The sequence below is a fragment of the Zootoca vivipara genome, chromosome 1, assembly GCF_965207765.1.
Source record: "Zootoca vivipara chromosome 1, rZooViv2.hap1.1, whole genome shotgun sequence".
Classification (NCBI taxonomy): domain Eukaryota; kingdom Metazoa; phylum Chordata; class Lepidosauria; order Squamata; family Lacertidae; genus Zootoca; species Zootoca vivipara.
Genome location: NC_142582.1, coordinates 125100177 through 125119248, shown reverse-complemented (window position 1 = coordinate 125119248; position 19072 = coordinate 125100177). Strand labels below are relative to the sequence as shown.

General features: G+C 49.3%; 2 protein-coding genes across 5 annotated transcripts in view; both read left to right on the top strand.

Moving 5' to 3' along the window:
- Nucleotides 1-429: 429 nt before the first annotated feature.
- PPP1R36 (protein phosphatase 1 regulatory subunit 36) overlaps nt 430-19072 on the top strand; it is a 68141-nt gene continuing 49498 nt past the window's right edge. The window contains exon 1 of the mRNA XM_035104627.3: nt 430-795. Within this exon, the coding sequence (XP_034960518.2) occupies nt 445-795 (351 nt within the window). The 5' untranslated portion in view covers nt 430-444. The remainder of the gene's footprint in view (nt 796-19072) is intronic.
- On the top strand, nt 542-16748 carry ZBTB1 (zinc finger and BTB domain containing 1). 4 transcript variants are annotated; one of them, XM_088673752.1, is made up of 3 exons: nt 542-795; nt 6594-6722; nt 14154-16748. In XM_088673752.1, the coding sequence occupies exon 3, from the start codon at nt 14174-14176 to the stop codon at nt 16289-16291; it is 2118 nt and encodes a 705-aa protein (XP_088529878.1). In that variant the 5' UTR covers nt 542-795; nt 6594-6722; nt 14154-14173; the 3' UTR covers nt 16292-16748. The 4 variants fall into 4 exon arrangements, with proteins under 4 accessions (XP_088529878.1, XP_034960476.3, XP_088529879.1 ...); XM_035104577.3 differs by lacking the exon at nt 542-795 and adding an exon at nt 5245-5684; XM_035104585.3 differs by lacking the exon at nt 6594-6722 and having other exon boundaries at nt 658-795.

Sequence of the window (19072 nt, the reverse complement as noted above, 5' to 3'; positions counted from 1 at the left end):
ATTATTTCAAGGTCAATGATGCAAATTAAAAATTCCTATTCCTTACTGTTTTCGAGTTATGAGGAGGGGATAAAAATTAGGGAGATGCATCATAGAATGATGAAATTGAGTCTACAAGAGCGTCCCTCCCCTTTTAAAGCAATGTGGACGAAAATCGCTTCTGGGGCCCCTCTAGGATTAGGGGCCATGAAGTTTAAGGGGCATCATTCCTGCATTGTAGGGGGTTGGATTAAATGACCCTTGGGGTCCCTTCCAGCTCTACAATTCCGTAATTCTAATAGCAGATCCACCCTGGCTGGGTGCCTTTGAAGTCCTGTCCCCCACCCCACCCCCCTTGCACAGCCTGACATGGACACACTGGTCTTGGGCACTCCGGCGGAGGACCCCCTCCCCACCAAAGACGGGGAATGAATGGGACCGTGCAAGATAACGCGGAGCAGTAAGATGCGCCGGGGGGGGGGGCCGCTGCACCCTGGCCGCACCCGCCGTCGCCAGCAGGGCCCGGCGCCGCTCGCTGGCCGCCAGCCGGGGGGAGGGGTCCGGCGGCTCCGTGCGGTCGCGGCGGAGCCGGAGCTGCTTCTGCTGCAACATAGCAGGGGCGGCAGCAAGGGAAGCAGCAGCAGCAGCAGGCGCGGCCGGGGGCGGAAGTCCTTTGTTGCTGCAGCCGGAGAAGGCGGCCGCGGCGCCGGGAGAGCAGCTGGCTGCCCTTCGAGCCCCCGCGCGGCTCGCCTGCCTTGTTCTCCCGGATTCCCCCCCCCCGCGCGCGCGCATTCTGCATGCCTGCATCGGCCTCGGGTAAGTGGGGCGCGGGGGGCAACCACGGCGGCGCGGCGCTCGCTTCCCCGGTTAGAACTTGCGCAGGCCGCGGGAGTAGAGAGCCTTCCTCGGTGGCGCAGCGCCGGAGCGAGGCGCGTTGCAGCCGGGGCGAGGCCTCGGGCCTGGGGGAAGCCGAGCGCAGCGCGATCGCGGAAGGGCAGCGCCCGATCGCAGACGGAGAAGCGCGCTCGGGCAGCCGCCCCTGCGTGCGCCTGTTTGGAGAGGCTGGTTCCGTCCTCGTCTCTCTCTCTTTCCTGCGCGCGCTCCAGAGAGGGAAAGGCGGCGCTAGCTGGCACGCCCGGCCTTGGCTGCATCGGGGCTTCCCGGCCGAGGCCTCTGGGGCTGCTTCCCCGCCCTGCCCCGCTGGAGCCATGTGGCTTGCGCCCTGCGCCGCCATCGGCGCTCTCCTTGCGGCAGAGGGGAGGGCGAGGGGCGAGGCGGCAGGGCGCCCCTGGCGGCGTAGCTCCCTCTGCTGCGCGGAGGGTCGGCAAAACTTGGGTCCGGGGATCGGGAGCGGCGGGGGAGATCGAGGCAGTGCCGTGGATCCGGGAGATCCAACTGCTCTCTTAAAGCCGAGGTCCCACGGGCATTTCGTCCGGCGCTGGTAACTTTTCATACCAAGTGGGCCGCAAAAGTACTTGGGCACGAACCCCGGACCGGGTGGTGGGTGACGAAGCTATAATTGGACACACACACACACACACAGCCCTCATGCTGCCTTCCCAAGGAAGGAGGCATGAGGCTCTGGCAGGATCCTAGAGCCCTCCTACTTCCTTCCCCAAGCTGGGAAAATGCGAACTAGGCTTTGGGAAGATGGGCACGTCCTTCCCAATGCGCAGAGCCTGGCTTACCTGGTTTTGGGAAGGCAGTGCAAGGGCTGGGGCAAGGCGTCAGATGTTGCTGAAGGCCACCAAAACATTGAGGACTGCTGGACCCCCCCTGATCTAGACGCTTGTCCTGCTTTGGTGAATGTGCAAGGTCTGCAGTTCACAAGTCACAGTCCCCGTCCCCACTCTTGGAATCATTGAATTATAGAGTTGGAAGGGATCCTGAGGATCATCTAGGCCAACCCCTTGCGATGCAGGAATAGGCAGCTGTCCCATGTGGGGATTGAACCTGCAACCTTAGCATTATCAGCACCACACTCTAACCAAGCTATCCAGGCTCTGAATATGGCCTACCTTAAAAACCATGGCCCTTTAGGATACTGTACTCTGCTGGGGGAGGGGGAATACTCCTTGAACTGCTTTCTTCTCACTTTGCTACAAACTGCCCTGAGATTTGTGGTTGTAAATTTATAGGTATGTTTCTGCTCTACCCCACGCTCTGTTTCTTCCAAATTTGATTCACTCCAGTGAAACTGTCAAGCCCAAGGGGTGCTGAGGCTTATTGGTTGTCAAAGGTAACTTTGGTTTGGTTTTTTATGTTTCTATGGCAGCAGTGCAAGATGGGAAGTTCAGAATGTATAAAATCTGTTCTCAAGTGTCTGCAACCTCTGAAAAAGGGGCACTTAGGAAAGGACACCCCTTCTTCCAGGTGTGCTCTTATACTAAAGCCTCATACTTTAGTGGTGGAACACATGCCATGCATGCAGACGGTCTCAGGTTCAATCCAGTACTCAAAAATTGCCAGGCACGTTTTGCACATGGCTATTGGCCACCTGCAACCAACTGAAGGTGCCCGGGTGCCAGGAAGGCGCCTGACATCTCTACCATCTGGAGTTGCATGCCTGGGGATCCTTGGATCCTGACTGTTTGCACACACTAGCAACACATCCTGTAGAATTCTACCTGCTATATTTTTTATCTGCACAAACAGAATGAATTTCAGGAACCAAAAAGTCTCATTGAAAAGTGAGACTTTCAAGCTGTCTGCCCCCAAAATGGCAACTAGGCATTCCTTTTGGTGACTGTAACCCTGGTTTAAGGAGCACCTAGATTATATATTTGAGTTTCTAACACTGGTTCAATTCTTCCCTAGCATCACCAGTTAAAACCAGTACTCGGCTATTTGGATGGATAGTCTAATGCAGGCGTCGGCAACGTTTTCCAGCTGTGGGCATTCCCACGGACTATCGTCCATGGGCCGGACATGCGCAGAAGCGATTTCTGGCGCACTGCCCATGTCCGGGGGGCCGGAAACAGCTTCTGCGCATGTCCGCAGCGCCGGAAATCACTTCTGCAGCTGCGCAGGCGCGATTTACAGTGTTGGCGCAGGCGCCATTTCCGGCACCGCTCGGCAAGTTGCCGTGCCGCACTGTGCCAGTTTAGCGCAGCAGGCGGGGGACTTGCCAAGCGGGCGGCTCGGTGCCTGGTGCCTGGGCGGCTCGTGGGCTGTATACGGCCTATGGGCCAGAGGTTGCCGATGTATGGTCTAATGTGCCATAAGGTTACTTCTTGTGTCCATCCATGTATTTTTCACAGGCCCCTTGTTCAGAATAGTATTGCGCTGACTTGGTCGCCTGTGGTGAGCAGGAGTTTTCTGCAGGCGACCAGACACGGAAGTTTTTTCATGGTCTTATTCTCAACAATGCAGGAGCAGAATCCAACATTGTGAGAAATCTTAGGGTCACAGGAAGCTTCCTCCTATAGAGCCAGACCCAGGGTCCATCTAGCTTAATATTGTCTACACTAAGTGGCAGCAACTGTCTAGGGTTCAAAGCAGGACTGCTGCCCTGCTCTGTCTGGAGATGCCTGGGATTGACCCAGGACACTTTTGCATGCTAAAAGTGTACCACTGAATGTTACCAGACTCCATGCATCTATGGTTAAAGTAATTATCTGGACGTGACACTGACAAGAAAACTTCACCCTCTGCATTGTGGTAGATTTCCCCATGCATTATTTCCTGTCACCTCCCTATTGGGAGAACTGATCCTTGGAATCTAAGGAAGCCTTGCACAGTTGGGCCAGACCTTTAGTAAGACCAGCTGAGATAGTGCAAAATAAAGAGCCAGCCTTTGAGTTGTTCAGGGCTCTTGGACAGGCTTGATGTTGGAACACAGCCATGGGGTTGGGGGAAGAGAAAAGCTGCCTTGATTCTTAAGCCACAAAAACCTGCATTTGATCAGATTCCACTGGGCTCCATCTCAAGTGCAGCGCAGCAGGAGAGATTGGTCTTGCAATGCAGTTCTTGCATGTCTGCTCACTACTCTTCCCTGAGTTCAGTGGTTCTTGCTTCCATGCCTAATAGGATTGCAGGCAGCCCAGACATGCACCAGCTTGCTCTGATAATTGAATGAGCTCTCCTGGGTGCTGCGTAGGTTTCAGGCTGCACTTAGCAACATGGGGACAAAGACAAGCCGGGGTTTGTGTAGTGATTAGACTGTCAGGCAGGCTAGACCTGCGAGAATGGGGTTCAAATCCACACTCAGACATGAAGCTCACTGGGCGACTTTGGCGCAGGCGCTGTCTCTCAGCCTAACCTACCTCGCAGGGTTGTTGTAGTGGCGGGGGATGGGGATGGAAAAGAACCAAGCTCCTTGGAGGAAAGGTGGGGTATAGATGTAATTTGCACAGAAGGCGCTTTAGTAGCCAGTCCTCAATGTTTTAAAATGCCTTCAGCGAGGTGGGCATGAAACACGCTGGACTAGTAACTTGGGAAGATCAGTATCATCTGCAGTGGCTGGCAATGGCTCTCCAGGATTACAAGCAAGAGCTTTCTCCAGCCTTATCAGGAGACGCCAGGGATTGAACTTGGGACCTTCCGCATGCAAGGCATGTGCTCTGCCCCTGAGCTACGGGGAAGAAATCAGGGGGCTCCAGGAGTCTGCAGTTGAGGGGTGAGCCTCAGCAGGTTCCCCGCCATGCCGCCCCTGCCGAAAAGCAAACCACTTTTGGGTTGCAAGAATGAAATGTTTCCCCCCTTCTTAATCCTGTGGCTCAGAAGTTTGGGAATGACATTCCTCTCGAAAAAACCGAGCCCCCTTTACCCAGGCCTCACCAGTCCCAGAGAATCAGTATCTCTCTTCTCTTTGCAGAATTACTCTTGGCTTAATTTGCTCAGAAACATTCTGTTAGTTGGCCTCCAACCAACAAATATTTGTTTTTTATTTTTGTCCCTTTCGGGCAATGCAAGCCTGGGAAACCTCTCTCAGTGCTGCCTTAGTGCATTCAGCCAGCCGGAGCCGTGACGCTTAGGGAATTGTACAAATACTGTGGCAGAATTTCTTCTTCATTTCAAAGAAACGCTCTTCTTGCATTAGCGGGTGGAGAGGTGGGCGGATGAGAATGGAGGACAAGTTGCAGAAGCAGGAAGCCAGTGTGTGCCTGACCGGCTGATAGATAACTTGCGAGAAGACCGCTTTGCATCTCCCTGTTAAGTTTCTCGGAGGCAGAATCCGTTCCCCCCTGCATGCTTTCTCACCGCATTTTGTGTGTGGGTGCTTTTGCCCATTGCTGCTCCGTCGACTGTCTGTTGCAAACCAATATAGCCGGTGATGTCATGAGCGACATGTGGACTGGAGCTCTCGCTGCTTAGGCAACCGCTCTTGCGGAAGGGAAAACAGGAGGAGATGCTGGGAGTCTTCCTTGGCTTGGAAGGCATTGCTCGCCTCTGCTGCGTTTCCTGCGTTAAGGCCCCCCCTCTCCGCCCCTTTTGCAATTCATTTCAAGTTTATTGATTTTTCCAGTGCTCTATAGCAGAAGCCTCACGGTCGGGGAAGGAGCGACGCCGCAGCTACGACTGGCTCACAGTTGTTAGGAGGGTGTCGGAAGGATGCGGAAAGGATGGTGATAACAAAGTTTAGGAAGCGAGTCGGCTCAGATCGGGGAAGGGCGCACCGGCAGAGCACCCGTCAACTTTGCATGACGTAGATTACAAATTTCAGGATCGGGAGAGAGAGACTCCTGCTTGAAGAGCTGCTGCTGGTCAGTGTATACATAATGCTCCAGACAAACCGATGGTCTGGCTTGGTATAAGGCAGTTCCTTGCATTCCTCAAGCCATGCCAGCACCTGTGGCAAGAGGCATGTTTTGTTTTGTTTTTTAAGATTTTTATTGAAGTACGAGAATTTTTACATACATTATATTCTCTCCTTCCAATTTTTAATTTCCCGTACCATTTTTCCTTTCCTTTCCCTTCCCACCCCCTCCCCCACCCATAATCCATTGGAAGGGTTCAAACAGTTGTCCTCAGCCACGGGCACAATGTCTTTAATTTCCACTGAATGTCTTCTGGTCCAGTAGTTGTTATCCATTGAAGATAGGGGTTCCATCTGGTCCTCATAATAGTAGACTTGGCCTTCCATGTTATTTCCTGTGACATTACTGCCACGATGTCTGACTGAATAAATTCAAACAAATAATTAGTCCACACCTCTACTGTCCATTTTTCTCTGTCTTTCCAACCTAGAGCTATTGTTGCCTTTCCTGCTAGTACCTTATCATTGCTTTGAAGGTGTGCTGGTCACCTTTCTCTATGGCCGTGTTTCCTAGTATACCCATTGTCATAAGATTGAAGTCTATAGGTAGCTTCACTTTAAAAACTTCATTAATAACCTTAAGGATTTTATTCCAAAATCCCCCTACCTCTGGGCATTCCCAATACATATGGGAGAACCATCCCTTGGCTTGTTCACAGTGCCAGCAGTTAGGGTTCAATCCTGGTATCATATTAGCTAGCTGGGCCGGAGTTCTATACCATTTTAGAAAGAATTTTAGTTCGAGCTCCCTAAATTTGCTTACTTTAATCTCATCTATTCCTTTCATTGGCAAGAGGCATGTTGTCCTCCTAAGCCACCCACCCAGAGCTCCTCTTTTTCTCTTCTTCTGACACAGGCTGTCCTCTAGGAGGTTCGAGATGTTGTGTGGATGTTGGTTGACACATGAAGCATCCTGCGTTGGTTTGAGGAGGGATGCTGAGCTTGCTGTAGCATTGTGGTCAAGGGCAGAAGTGGCACCAAGCAGGTGTGTTGATCTTCCCGTGGGTCTTGTTTGTCTGTAAGGATGTAAAAGCAGTTGTGGGGCGGGAGGGGAGGAAGAGTTGGGTTAGCACGGGGCAGCAGCCCTTTCCTCTCGCCTTGCATTCCTGATCGAAATGCCTTGCCCCCGGACATCCAGCTTGCAGATACAGGAACCTGCATTTTTCTTTTTCTTCGCACCTTTGGAGGAATGCTTTAGACCAGGGGTCAGCAAACATTTTCAGCAGGGGGCTGGTCCACTGACCCTCAGATCAGACCTTGTGGGGGGCTGGACTATATGTTGGGGGGAGGGATGAACAAATTCCTATGCCCCACAAATAACCCAGAGATGCATTTTAAATAAAAGCACACATTCTACTCATGTAAAAACTCCAGGCAGGCGCCACAAATAACCCAGAGATGCAGCTAAATAAAAGGACACATTCTACTCATGTAAAAACACGCTGATTCCTGGACCGTCCGTGGGCCAGATTGAGAAGCTGATTGGGCTGGATCTGGCCCCCGGGCCTGAGTTTGCTTACCCATGCTTTAGACGAGGAAAGCAGTGTGGAAGAAAAGAGTTAAACGCGCACAGGCTCCCTCTTGCTACTGCTCTGATTGGGATCAGTGCCTCCCTATTCCTGGCAGCTGCTTTTGAGCTTTCTGGAAATTTGACCAGGGAACTTCCTTGTCTCCTTTGGCCCTAAAAGCCTGAGTGTCTGTGATTAGACTCTGGCCCCAGCCACAAACTCGTTATATGTGGCTTTTTGCCTGTTAGCCTCAGTCCATTACACTCACCCACCTCTTAACCCCCCTTCACAGATCCCTCAATGTGTTTTAAAGATTACAAGACAGGAACACCTATTGAGTGCTTTGCACACTGTATAAACACGACGCATTATTCAGGAGGTTGTGGACTCTCCTTCATTGGAGGTTTTTAAGCAGATATTGGGGGTGCTTCAGTTGAAATGCCTGCATTGCAGGGGGTTGGACTAGATGACCCTCAGGGTCCCTTCCAACTCTACAATTCTGTGATTCTATGATCCCCGAACATAAATGGGAGATTTTGTGTGGGAATGGATGAGCAACGTGCAGCTAAAGTGCTTCGTTGGTTGCACCCTACAGAGACCTAGGTTCATTTTCCCATTGAGCTACGAAGCTTCCTTGGGCCATTATTTTATCTTAATTATTCTTCTTAATTAACTGACATAGGAATACCCTTTTAAAATATGTCTAGAGGAGGTTGACAGACACCACCATAGGCAGGGCCGTCAAAAGCAGGTCGGGCGCCCTGGTGCTGAGGCGCGGAGATCGCTCCGGCGCCCGCGCAGCTTCTCCGCGAGCGCCCCCCCTGCCGGCCCCGCGCCACCGGGACTATACCTAGAGCCGTGCCTGACCATAGGAACAGCTAGAAGCCGTTCTCAAAAACGGTACAAAAACAACTGGGAAAGGTACAAAATGAACATCTAAGGCAGAGACTTTTTTCATTCATCTGGAAAAGCTCGTTGAAACAACAACAACAAAAACGTCTTTGGTTGTTTTTGGAAAGTACAGAGAGTGGGAACCTGTTTTATCTCAATAGGAATGCTGTTCAGGGACACCCTTACTGAAGGCTCTGCTGCAAGTTCCCATTCAGTCTTCCTCAGCCTAACCTTCCTTACAGGGTTGTTGTGATAATAATAATAAAAAGAAATTCCACCTTTCTCATGGTGCACTGTCCTGCGTGTGTGTGAATGAATGAATTTATTAATATGGTCGCAGACCAGCATCAACACGCACAATATCACAGATCATAAAACATATCAAAAATACAAAGGACAGTATGAATATAACAAGGATTTAAATATAAAAATTTAAATTAGTTATTAGTGTACCCCCTGTAGTTAACATTTAGGGGTTTGATCATTATGGGATACCACTTGCTTCCTGCGATTGATTGCAGACACACAGAATTTGGCTACATTTAATGTAGTCTTGGGATTCTTGTCCTCTAGCAGTAGTGTGTGTGTGTGTGTAAATAAACTGTAAAAGTGATGGCAATGTTTCTCTTGCACACCTCATAGAAGAATATACCTTATGAACAATTGCAACTTAGGATTTTCCAATGTATTGGAAGCCATTGGTATCTCGCTGAAAAGGCATACGTCAAGTCAGAAGTCTGACTGCGGTTAACTCAGGCTAGAGATAAAAGAAGGCATGGGAGATAAGTATCCAGTTTGGAAGAGAGTTTGTTTTGGCTGCAGGAAACCCTGCTCATATCCCCACTCAGCCATGAAGCTCCGCTGAGCGGTTTCCCTGCCCATCTGTCTTCCTGTCCTTCTCCCTCCCTCTTATTTCCTGCCTGCCTTCTTGTGAGAATGAAATGAGGCAACCTCCATGAAAAGCCGCTCTGAACTCTTTGGAGGAAGATTGGGATACGGATATTTGCAAAAAAAAGGAAACACTGTTTGCTACCACCCCCTAGTTTGCTAGTTTACTTAAACAGATCTCCATCGTGTTGTATTCGTTGCTCTAATGGATGGTGGCAATTTGCTCCATATGTTGGGCTGCTGTTGACGTATGTGAACTGGCACCTGGTTTTCTGAGGCTAGAGAACCATCTCCCTGCCGCCCAAGAGGAAAGCTTTTGTAAACTGGATTAATGCTGAGTATGCATTTGCTTCTGTTGAAACTGCTGTCTTGCACGAAGTCAGGCCACAGGTCTGCTGGGCTCACTTTTGTCTACACTGGCTGGCAGCAGCAGCAGCTCTCCAGGGCTTCTGATGGAGGAGCTCTCCCAATCCTTCCTGGAGATGCTGGGGATTGAACCTGGAACCTTCTGCATGCCAAGCAGATGAACAACCTGTTTGTCACATAGAGCAGTGTTTCTCAACCTTTTTTGGGCCACGGCACACTTGTTCCGTGAAAAAAAATCACGAGGCACACCAACATTAAAAAAGTTTTAAAAATTAACTCTTTGCCGCCCTATATTATAATTATGACTGTAAGAAACACTTGCCAAATATTGCTTTCCGGCGGGTCAAGCTCATTGCGGCCACGGGCAGGGCGGGAGAAAGCGAGGCAAAGATGGGGATGTGGGATAAAAGGAAGGAGGGGAGAGGGGAGCGCTTAGTGTTGGGAGAATGGCAGCTGGGCTGGAAGAGCGGCGGCGGCGCCTGCGTGCGCTCCCTCCTCGCACGCTCTAGCTCTCCGCTGCCGGGTTGGCGCCTCGCAGTTCGCGATCCGCTACTTGCACGCGTGCCTGCCTCGCCTTGCCGCGACTTGGCCAACTTTTCTGCCCACCAGCTCTCGCCTGCGCTCCTCCTTCCCCCCGCCCCCTCTCCCCCCTCCCACTCTCGGCGGCGGATCCCTTTACCTTGGGAGAGGAGGGAGCCTGGGCGCTGTACGGCGGCGCTGCTCTCTCGGGGGGGGGGTTTCAGCAGCCGTAAAGCGGCGTGAGAGAGAAGCGGGCGGCTTTCCCTCGGTCTCCTTCCCAAAATTTATTTGCAAAAAAAAAAGGGGGAGGCTCTGGCCGGCTTCCTGCAGCTAGAGCGAAAGGGGACCACGATGCTGCAAAATCGCCCTTCTCACGTCACGGCACACCAGCCAGCGTCCCGCGGCACAGTAGTGTGCCGGGGAACAGCGGTTGAGAAACGCTGACATAGAGCCCCTATCTAGACTTTTTAAGTAGAGGTTGGGTGGGCATCTATCATGAATGCTTTAGGTGAGATTCCTGCACTGCAGGTCGTTGGACTATCAGGGGTGCTAAACCTGTGGCCTTCCAGATGTTCTTGGACTACACCTCCCATCACCCCTCATCACTGGCTGTGCTGTCCGGGGCTGATGGATGTTGTAGTCCAGAAACATCTGGAGGGTCGCAAGTAGTGCACCCCTGGACTAGAAGATTCTTGGGGTTCCTTCCAATTCTACAATTCTGTGATTCTATCATTCCTGCTCTTTTAATTCTTCTAACTAGCGTTAGTATATTGATGATTGCTGTGCTTTTGACTCTATAGAGATTCCTTTTGTAAATAGCCTATTTCTGCATTGCGTGGCAAGTAACAACAACAACAATAATAATATGCAGACTTGTAACCTCTGTGGATGCATTTGCCAGGCCTCATGAAAGGCCCTTCTCAGCCGTCCTGTTTTGCAACAGCGACGTCTCTCTCATTATTAGGAATCCAGCATATTTGCCGTAGCTCTGTCCCACTTTTGGCAGCAAGCCTGCCTATTTTTGGAGACTATGGAGAGATCGCATTGTGGTACGGTGGAGCTCCAGCCTCTCAGTAACAAACTCCTCGCATGCTTGTTTGGCAGAGCTTGGGTTGGGGGAATGTGAAAGCTGGCAAATGGTTTTCTTTAGCAAAAAGGGCTAAGGACCGCAGCGCAGAAGTAAAGTTGCCCCTTCTCCTAATCACAATTAGGAACACCCCGCCAGGATCATATTCTCTTTCCCTGCCCCCTTCAGCAAATTTGCTCTTCTTTGCATTATCAGAGAGAACATGACGTGTGCATTTATCTTAATTCTAACCAAGTTCTATTCATGGCTACAAACCTGCATGTTTTGCTAACCATAGTTAGCTCTGCAAGGGGAAGGCGAGGAGGGTGCACATGAGAGGGGGAAAGCAGGACATGATCCTGTGAACATGAAGAGGGAGAAACAAGCTGCTGGAGCACTTGGGATCGCCTTGCTCTGCTTAGGAATTTCCTTAACGAAATCGGTATTTTTCCATGAGCCTTTAGAAAGCACGTCTTCACTGTTTGCAGCTCATGATGGTTTCAGCAAACTGCTTCTAATATGTCCTAAGATGAGCATTTTAAATAGTTCCTGCATGGCCAAACAGGCACAGAGAATGGGAAAATCCTAAATGAGACATGGATTCGTTTTCACCACCGTCCCAAACAAGGACAAAATATGTTGGTGGTTGTTGACATCCATATGTCCCAGAAGATAGTAGAGCAGTGATGGCTAAACTTGGCCCGCCAGCTGTTTTGGGACTACAACTCCCATCATCCCTAGCGAACAGGACCAGTGGTCAGGGATGATGGGAACTGTAGTCCCAAAAGAGCTGGAGGGCCAAGTTTGGCCATCACTGTAGTAGAGGAATAAAGCTGCTATGGGAAGAGTCAATTATCACCCCAACACACCCAGAGAGAGAGAGAGAGAGAGAGAGAGAGAGACTCTAGGTGATTTTGATGGGCAAGCACTAGATCAGTTTCATCATTACTGTAATGTTCTTGACCCCCCCCCCAAATATTGGAATGGTTGAATGACCCTATAGCATTTCTCAGCCAAGCAGCAAAGCCAAATCACATTTCCAAGTGTCTGCTGTTAACAGAAGCTGAAACATATTGCGCGCACTGCAAATGCAGCACATGTGGCCTTTCTGCAATGTGCAGAGCTGAAGTAACAACCATCGTCCTAAAATATCGTACAGTGCGGTTTGGAGATTCCACCATGGAGAATTGAGTCTCCCCCCCCATCCTTTTAAAGCCCTCACAGCTGAAAACTTGGTACTTTTTTTGTCACATGACAGGGGAGCGGCAATGGTATGAGTTGATTAAAACCAAAATGCAGCCCGCTTAGCAAGAAAAACAGGATGGCTACAAATCTCTGCAATGTGCTTTTTGAGTAGTTGAGCACACCTGCCCTGGGCTGCATTGGGGCAAGAGTTTCAACACAGCTTTACTGCTTATATTACCTCAGGAAGTGGCCCCTGTTTCTCTAGAAGCTGTGCATTAATGGAAGCCCATCAGCTCCTGTGACTAGTAACCAGGATGAGGCCTTGGGATTGGACCAGCCAGCCGGAATACTAGAAACCAGGTCTTTTTGACTTGCATAATTAGCACAGCATAATATCTTGCCTGCTTCACTCCAGTTCCCGCTGCAGCACATAATACCCTTTTGCTGTAATTCTGAAGACAATTCCTTGGAAACAAGAGCATGGCAAGATGTTCTTCCTAGGGTCCTGCAGCGTGGTGCTTTTAGACACTGCACTGCCCTTGGACCTTCTGCTTCGTGCTCTGCCCCTCCTGATTTTATTTTATTTTAATTACATATTGGCAGTGGCTGGCAGGATGGATGGATTTTATTTAGATGACTGAAATTAATAAGAAAAAAAAGGCTGATTTAAATCATTCAGCTGTTTTGCAGCAGTGTCCATGGTGTTTTCGAAGGCTTCAAAATAATTCCCCAGGTCTAAAACAGCTGGGAACCTGTGCATTACTCATACATGTAGACCACAAATCTTGCCTTCTAAGACTACTGAAGACTCCCAGGAATCATAGAATCATAGAGTTGGAAGAGACCACAAGGGCCATCCAGTCCAACCCTCTGCCAAGCAGGAAACACCATCAAAGCATTTTTGACATATGCCTGTCAAGCCTCTGCTTAAAGACCTCCAAAGAAGGAGACTCCACCACACTCCTTGGTAGCAAATTCCACTGCCGAACAGCTCTTACTGTCAGGCAGTGGAATTTGCTACCAAGGAGTGTGGTACCAGGAGCCAGCTAGAGAATTTGCTACCAGGAGCCAGCTAGAGAAAACTTGAGGAGAGGGTGGGCAAACATTCAAGAAAGGAGGAGCTGCTGGCCACTTGTTTTTCTTCTCTTTATCTCTTATTATCTTCCAGGGGCTAATTTTCCCTGGAACATACCCCTCCCAACTCATTGGAAAGGTTAGTTGCTGAGCTGTGCCAAAGAAGCATCTGCTTCTCTCTGGGACCTTGTGAGACCTGAGCACACACTCTGGCTTCTCTGTGCGGTAGCTTGAAATCCCGTGCCGCCAGCCTTCAGGGGGGAAATCTCAACAAGCTGAGCTCCACTAGGCATGGATACTTTTCACACAGCATGTGCGATGTGTCACCAGGCTCTTAAGGCTCGTTGATTTCAATGAAGCTTTTTCTCCCGCCTAGGATTTCTAGGATCACAGCCTACCCTCTCCAGCTCCTGCAAGTATTTTTATTCATTTAATCTTCCTACTTTTATATCCCACCTTTCTGTCATGGAACCCAAGTTGGCATACAGGTGGGCCCCACATAGGCACAGATGCCTGCCTGCCTGCTTATTACCCTGGGTAGAGGCAGAGAAGCCAGTGAGTAAACCCCACCCCCACACACAACCCAGATTCCCTGAGGTCTCCTGTACCTCTCATTTGGCGCCAGAAGCTTATCAAAATGCATTCCTCCTTGGCTAGTATGGTAATCAGTTAGGGCAAGGATAACCAACAAAGATGTTGCTGGACTACAACTCCCATCATCCCTGGCCATTTGGCATGCTGGCTGGGGCTAACGGGAGATGGAGTCCAACAGAAGCACCGGAAGGGTACCATGACGTTGGCCATTCCTTGGTTAGGATCATGAGGTAGTGGGGCTCTTGTTTCAGTTGTAAAAACCTAGCTGATAATTGTATATATTTATTTTCTCTCCTCCTCCTCCCTTTTCCTCTTGTTTGCACAGGCCTGTGATTCCGGCGCAAGATGGCAAGGACCAGCCACAGCAGCTATGTCCTCCAGCAGCTCAACAACCAAAGAGAGTGGGGTTTCCTCTGCGACTGCTGCATTGCGATTGACGACATCTACTTCCAGGCGCACAAAGCCGTCCTTGCCGCCTGCAGCTCTTATTTCAGGATGTTTTTCATGAGCCAGCAGCACAGCACGGCACAGCTGAACCTCAGCAACATGAAGATCACGGCTGAGTGCTTTGATCTCATTTTGCAGTTCATGTACCTGGGGAAAATCGCCACGGCCCCCAATAACTTTGAGCAGTTCAAGGTGGCCATGAACTCGCTGCAGCTGTACAACGTGCCAGAATGCCTGGAAGATATACAGGACACAAACTCCTCGGGTCTGGGGTGCTCCTCTTCCGCTTCCAGCACCCAGAATAGCAAAATGGTCTTTGGCGTGCGGATGTACGAAGAGACGCTGGCCCGAAGCGGGAGCGAAGCGAGCAGGTGCGTCGCTGAGCCGCCAAGTTCAACGGTGAGCACATCCCAGAGCAGGGAGGTCAGCGACGAAGCTCTGCAGCTGAGCAGCTTATCCGAGCAGCCGTTGGAGATCTGCAAAGGGAGTGCTGCGCGCAAGGCCAAAGACCGAGTGTCCATATCGCGCCGCTTTGGGAGGAGCTTCACCTGCGACGGCTGCGGCTTCAGTTTCAGCTGCGAGCGGCTGCTGGACGAGCACATCATGTCCTGCACAAACAGGCACTCCTATCAGAACGCCAGGTATTACGGGGCCGATAAGAAAGACGGTGGCGAGAGAGACCCCGCCCTTAAAACCCCGTCACCCCAGCTAGACAAATTCAAAGCAGAGGCAAGCCAAGCGACAGATGGGTCGTCCTCCCCAGCGTCGAATGTAACTAGCGGGAAAGGCAGTACCGTTTCATTGGAGGCACTGGGCAAACAGCGGAGCCGAGCCATGGAGAGGAAAAGGATCATTGTCAAGGTGGAGCCAGAGGACGACCCCATTGACGACATGAAAGAGTTTAACATTATTAAGGTGACGGACGGCAACGATTCCACCGACAATGACGAACTGGATGACGACGACCCGGTTTACAGGTACTACATTGAGGAAGAGGTCAGTGAAAACAGGCGTGTTAGGAAAGCTTTCTTAAAACCTCACATGCCTATCGATGAGGAGGCCAGGAAATATTTTAGAAGCGCCAGGGTCCTTAGCAGTAAAGTCAGTGCCGTCGAGGAGGGCCCGGAAAACGCGTCCTGTGAACTGTGCGGGCAGACAATCACCGAGGAAGACCTCTCTTCTCATTACTTGTCCAAGCACATAGAAAACATATGTGCATGTGGGAAATGTGGCCAGATATTGGTGAAAGGGCGCCAGTTGCAGGATCACGCGCAGTCCTGCGGGGAGCCCCAAGACTTGACCACCAACGGCTTAAGGAACATGGAGGAGAAAATTGACTTGGAAGAAAGCCCCGAGGAGCAGTCTGAAATACAGGAGATGATGTACGTGGAGATGCTGGATGAGTTCGGAGACGGCCATTTCCAGATGAACAGTCTTCCAAAGAAACAGCTCTACAGGGATTCAGCCTGCCCTTTCCGGTGCCCTAATTGCGGCTTGCGTTTCGAGACGGAGAATTTGGTGGTTGAGCACATGTCCAGCTGCCTGGATCAAGATCTGTTTAAGAATGCCATGATGGAAGAGAATGAAAGAGACCACCGGCGCAAGCATTTCTGCAATCTTTGTGGGAAGGGCTTTTATCAGCGTTGCCACTTACGGGAACACTACACGGTGCATACCAAGGAAAAGCAGTTTGCTTGCCAGACGTGTGGCAAGCAGTTCCTAAGAGAGCGCCAGTTGCGCCTTCACAACGACATGCACAAGGGTATGGCCAGGTATGTCTGTTCCATTTGTGACCAAGGAAACTTCCGGAAGCACGATCATGTCCGGCACATGATATCCCACCTGTCAGCTGGAGAGACAATATGCCAGGTCTGCTTTCAGATTTTCCCAAATAACGAACAACTCGAGCAGCACATGGATGTTCACCTCTATACATGTGGCGTATGTGGTGCCAAATTTAATCTGAGGAAAGATATGAGATCTCACTATAATGCCAAACATTTGAAAAGAACATGAATGCATAATAACGCTTATTTGGCAAGAACAAAAACAAAAACAAGTGGAACACCAAAGCATAGCAAACAATCATACATTTTTTAAAAAATTAAATGGCCTGTTTTGAAATGTTCTGGTTTTGTTTGTTTGTTTAAAAGAACCTTTAAATCATGTGCTGCTTCATTTAGGCTGCAATCCTAGGCTCACTTACCTGGAAATAAGCCCCAGTGAGCTTATTGGGACTTTCTTCTAAGTAAATAGTTATGGAATTGCGCTGTTAGGGTATTAAAGTTCATAAAAAGCACCAAATGTTTAATTACTGCATTTTTACTCTTGCCTCATGTTAAGTTCTGTTTCTGTGTTTCCACCCTGCTTTCTTAAGTAGATGAATCAAATCATTATTTTTAAACTCTAGACTTCAAAAGCTCACTGTAGTATTACCTGATTCACCGGCTTCTATTAAACAGCTTCTCAGTTCCATCCTTGTAAGCTGTCTCCTTTTCTATTTCCATGTGCATAGAATCGAAGAATTGTACAGTTGGAAGGGACCCTGAGAATCATCTACTATTCTAGTCCAACCCCCTGCAATGCACGAATATGCAGCTGTCCCATATGGGGAGTAAACCTTCATGTGGAAATCAAGACTGCATAATTTTTAATATGTGCAGGGATTGGGAAGAAATATCCACTGGCCACACCCCAACACATAGCGTAAGCATGCTTAAGCCTGTTGAAATCAATGGGCTGTGTTGACTGTACCTATTGAGTGGTAGTCAGTTACGTTTTACTCAAGAGTAGACCCAGTGAAATTAATTAAACAATTAACTTGTTACTAAGTTAGGACTATTAATTCCAGTGAGTACACTGAGTAAAACCCATTGGGTTTATAACTTGTACATACTGGCTATCACAGACATCTTGTTTGATATTTAAATCTCATGATCCAGAGCACTTTGGGTGACTTTAGTTAATTCTGCAATGCTATCTTGGGGTGAAATGAGAGGACTGTACACCCACAGGAATTCCCTGCTGTGCAGATGTGCTGCAACAGAAAAATCAGGATGTTGCAGCATAAGCACATTGTAAAACATCCAGGATATACTCTTCCCCACCCTTGCTACCTTCCATTCTTTGGACTACAACTCCGAGGGTTGTAGTCTGGCAGTTCCCTGACTGCAAGAAATGAACTAGGCAGAGGGCCTTCACAGCAGCCGTGGCCTCCCTGTGGAATCTGCTCCCGTCAAGGAGATAAAGAACTACACAACCTTTAGCAGACACCTAAAGGCAGACCTTTATCAGGAACAGGTAGGTATCCGTGTTGGTCTGAGTTGAAGCAAAATAAAAAAATTCCTTCAGTAGCACCTTAAAGACCAACTAAGTTTATATTTTGGTATGAGCTTTCGTGTGCATGCACACTTCTTCAGATACACTATCTCAGCGTTTCTCAACTGCTGTTCAGTGGCACACTAGTGTGCCGCGAGACGCTGGCTGGTGTGCCGCGACGTGCGGCAACGAGAAGGGCGATTTGCATTGTCATGTGCCTGGCGGCCGCCAATGAACAACACTAACCCACCGGAAAGCAATATTTCTCCTCCTCTTTTCCAAAGCTCAGTGCAAACGACTGGAGGGTGGTTTTAGACAAACTTAAAGAAGCTGGCTGGATGAGCTCAACCTGAAACTTGCTGAGCAAAGGATTGTGCTGGCAGGGAAATCAGCGGCTTGTGAAGCCTTATTACAGGAGATTGCAACCAACACAGCAATTGGCAAGTGTTTCTTACAGTCATAATTATATAGTCAATATAGGGCGGCACAGAGTTAAATTTTTTAACTTTTTTAATGGTGGCGTGCCTCGTGATTTTTTTTCATGGAACAAGTGTGCCGTGGCCCAAAAAAGGTTGAGAAACACTGCACTATCTGAAGTAGTGTGCATGCACACGAAAGCTCATACCAAAATATAAACTTAGTTGGTCTTTAAGGTGCTACTGAAGGAATTTTTTTATTTTGCTTTATCAGGAAGTTTTTGATGTTTGACTTTTTATTATGTTTTTATATGCCCTAGAAGCCACCCAGAGTGGCTGGGGAGACACTACTACTACTACTACTACTACTACTACTACAGTATTAACCAAAGCCTCAATAAATGGCTACCACAGTACCAATTCTTCATTAAAAATAACAGGAAAAACTGGTGATGGAAGTGTGGGAGGAATGGGCAGCCCAATAAGGAGGATACCTTGTCCCAGATCTATGGTGCAATGTCTACTTAATGAGGGCCAAAATTATCTGTGCGGAATATGGAAAATGTATCTACCGTACACAACACCACCCTCAGTGTGATATCCTATGACTTACTGTGCAAGATCTGAACGGAGGCAGAGCTCTAGTTAGTGGGAAAGTTCTCTTTGTGCCCCTAGACCCTTCCTTTGTCTCCCAAGTTGCAAAACAGACTACAAGCCGTCCTTGATTTTCACACGCTACAGAAGCTTGTATTGTTTCCAACCATTCACCATTTAGAATGGTTTCAGTTGATGTATGAGCTCTGCCTGGTGACTAATCTATAACATGCATATTCTTCTGTTGGAACAGAAATAAATGCTGGGTGGTTTGAAGATTGCAAATTCAGATCCTGTGGTTGTACCTTCATTTAAGACGGGAACTGCAGGGCAAGGGGCCAAGTTCCGCCCTGCAAGCCTCTCTAATTTGGCCCTTGGGAGACCTTCCCCATGCCCACACCCTTCTCCCACGGCCAAGCCCCACACCTATTTTGCACCCTCATTGAGTGTTTTCCCCCCTGATATGTAT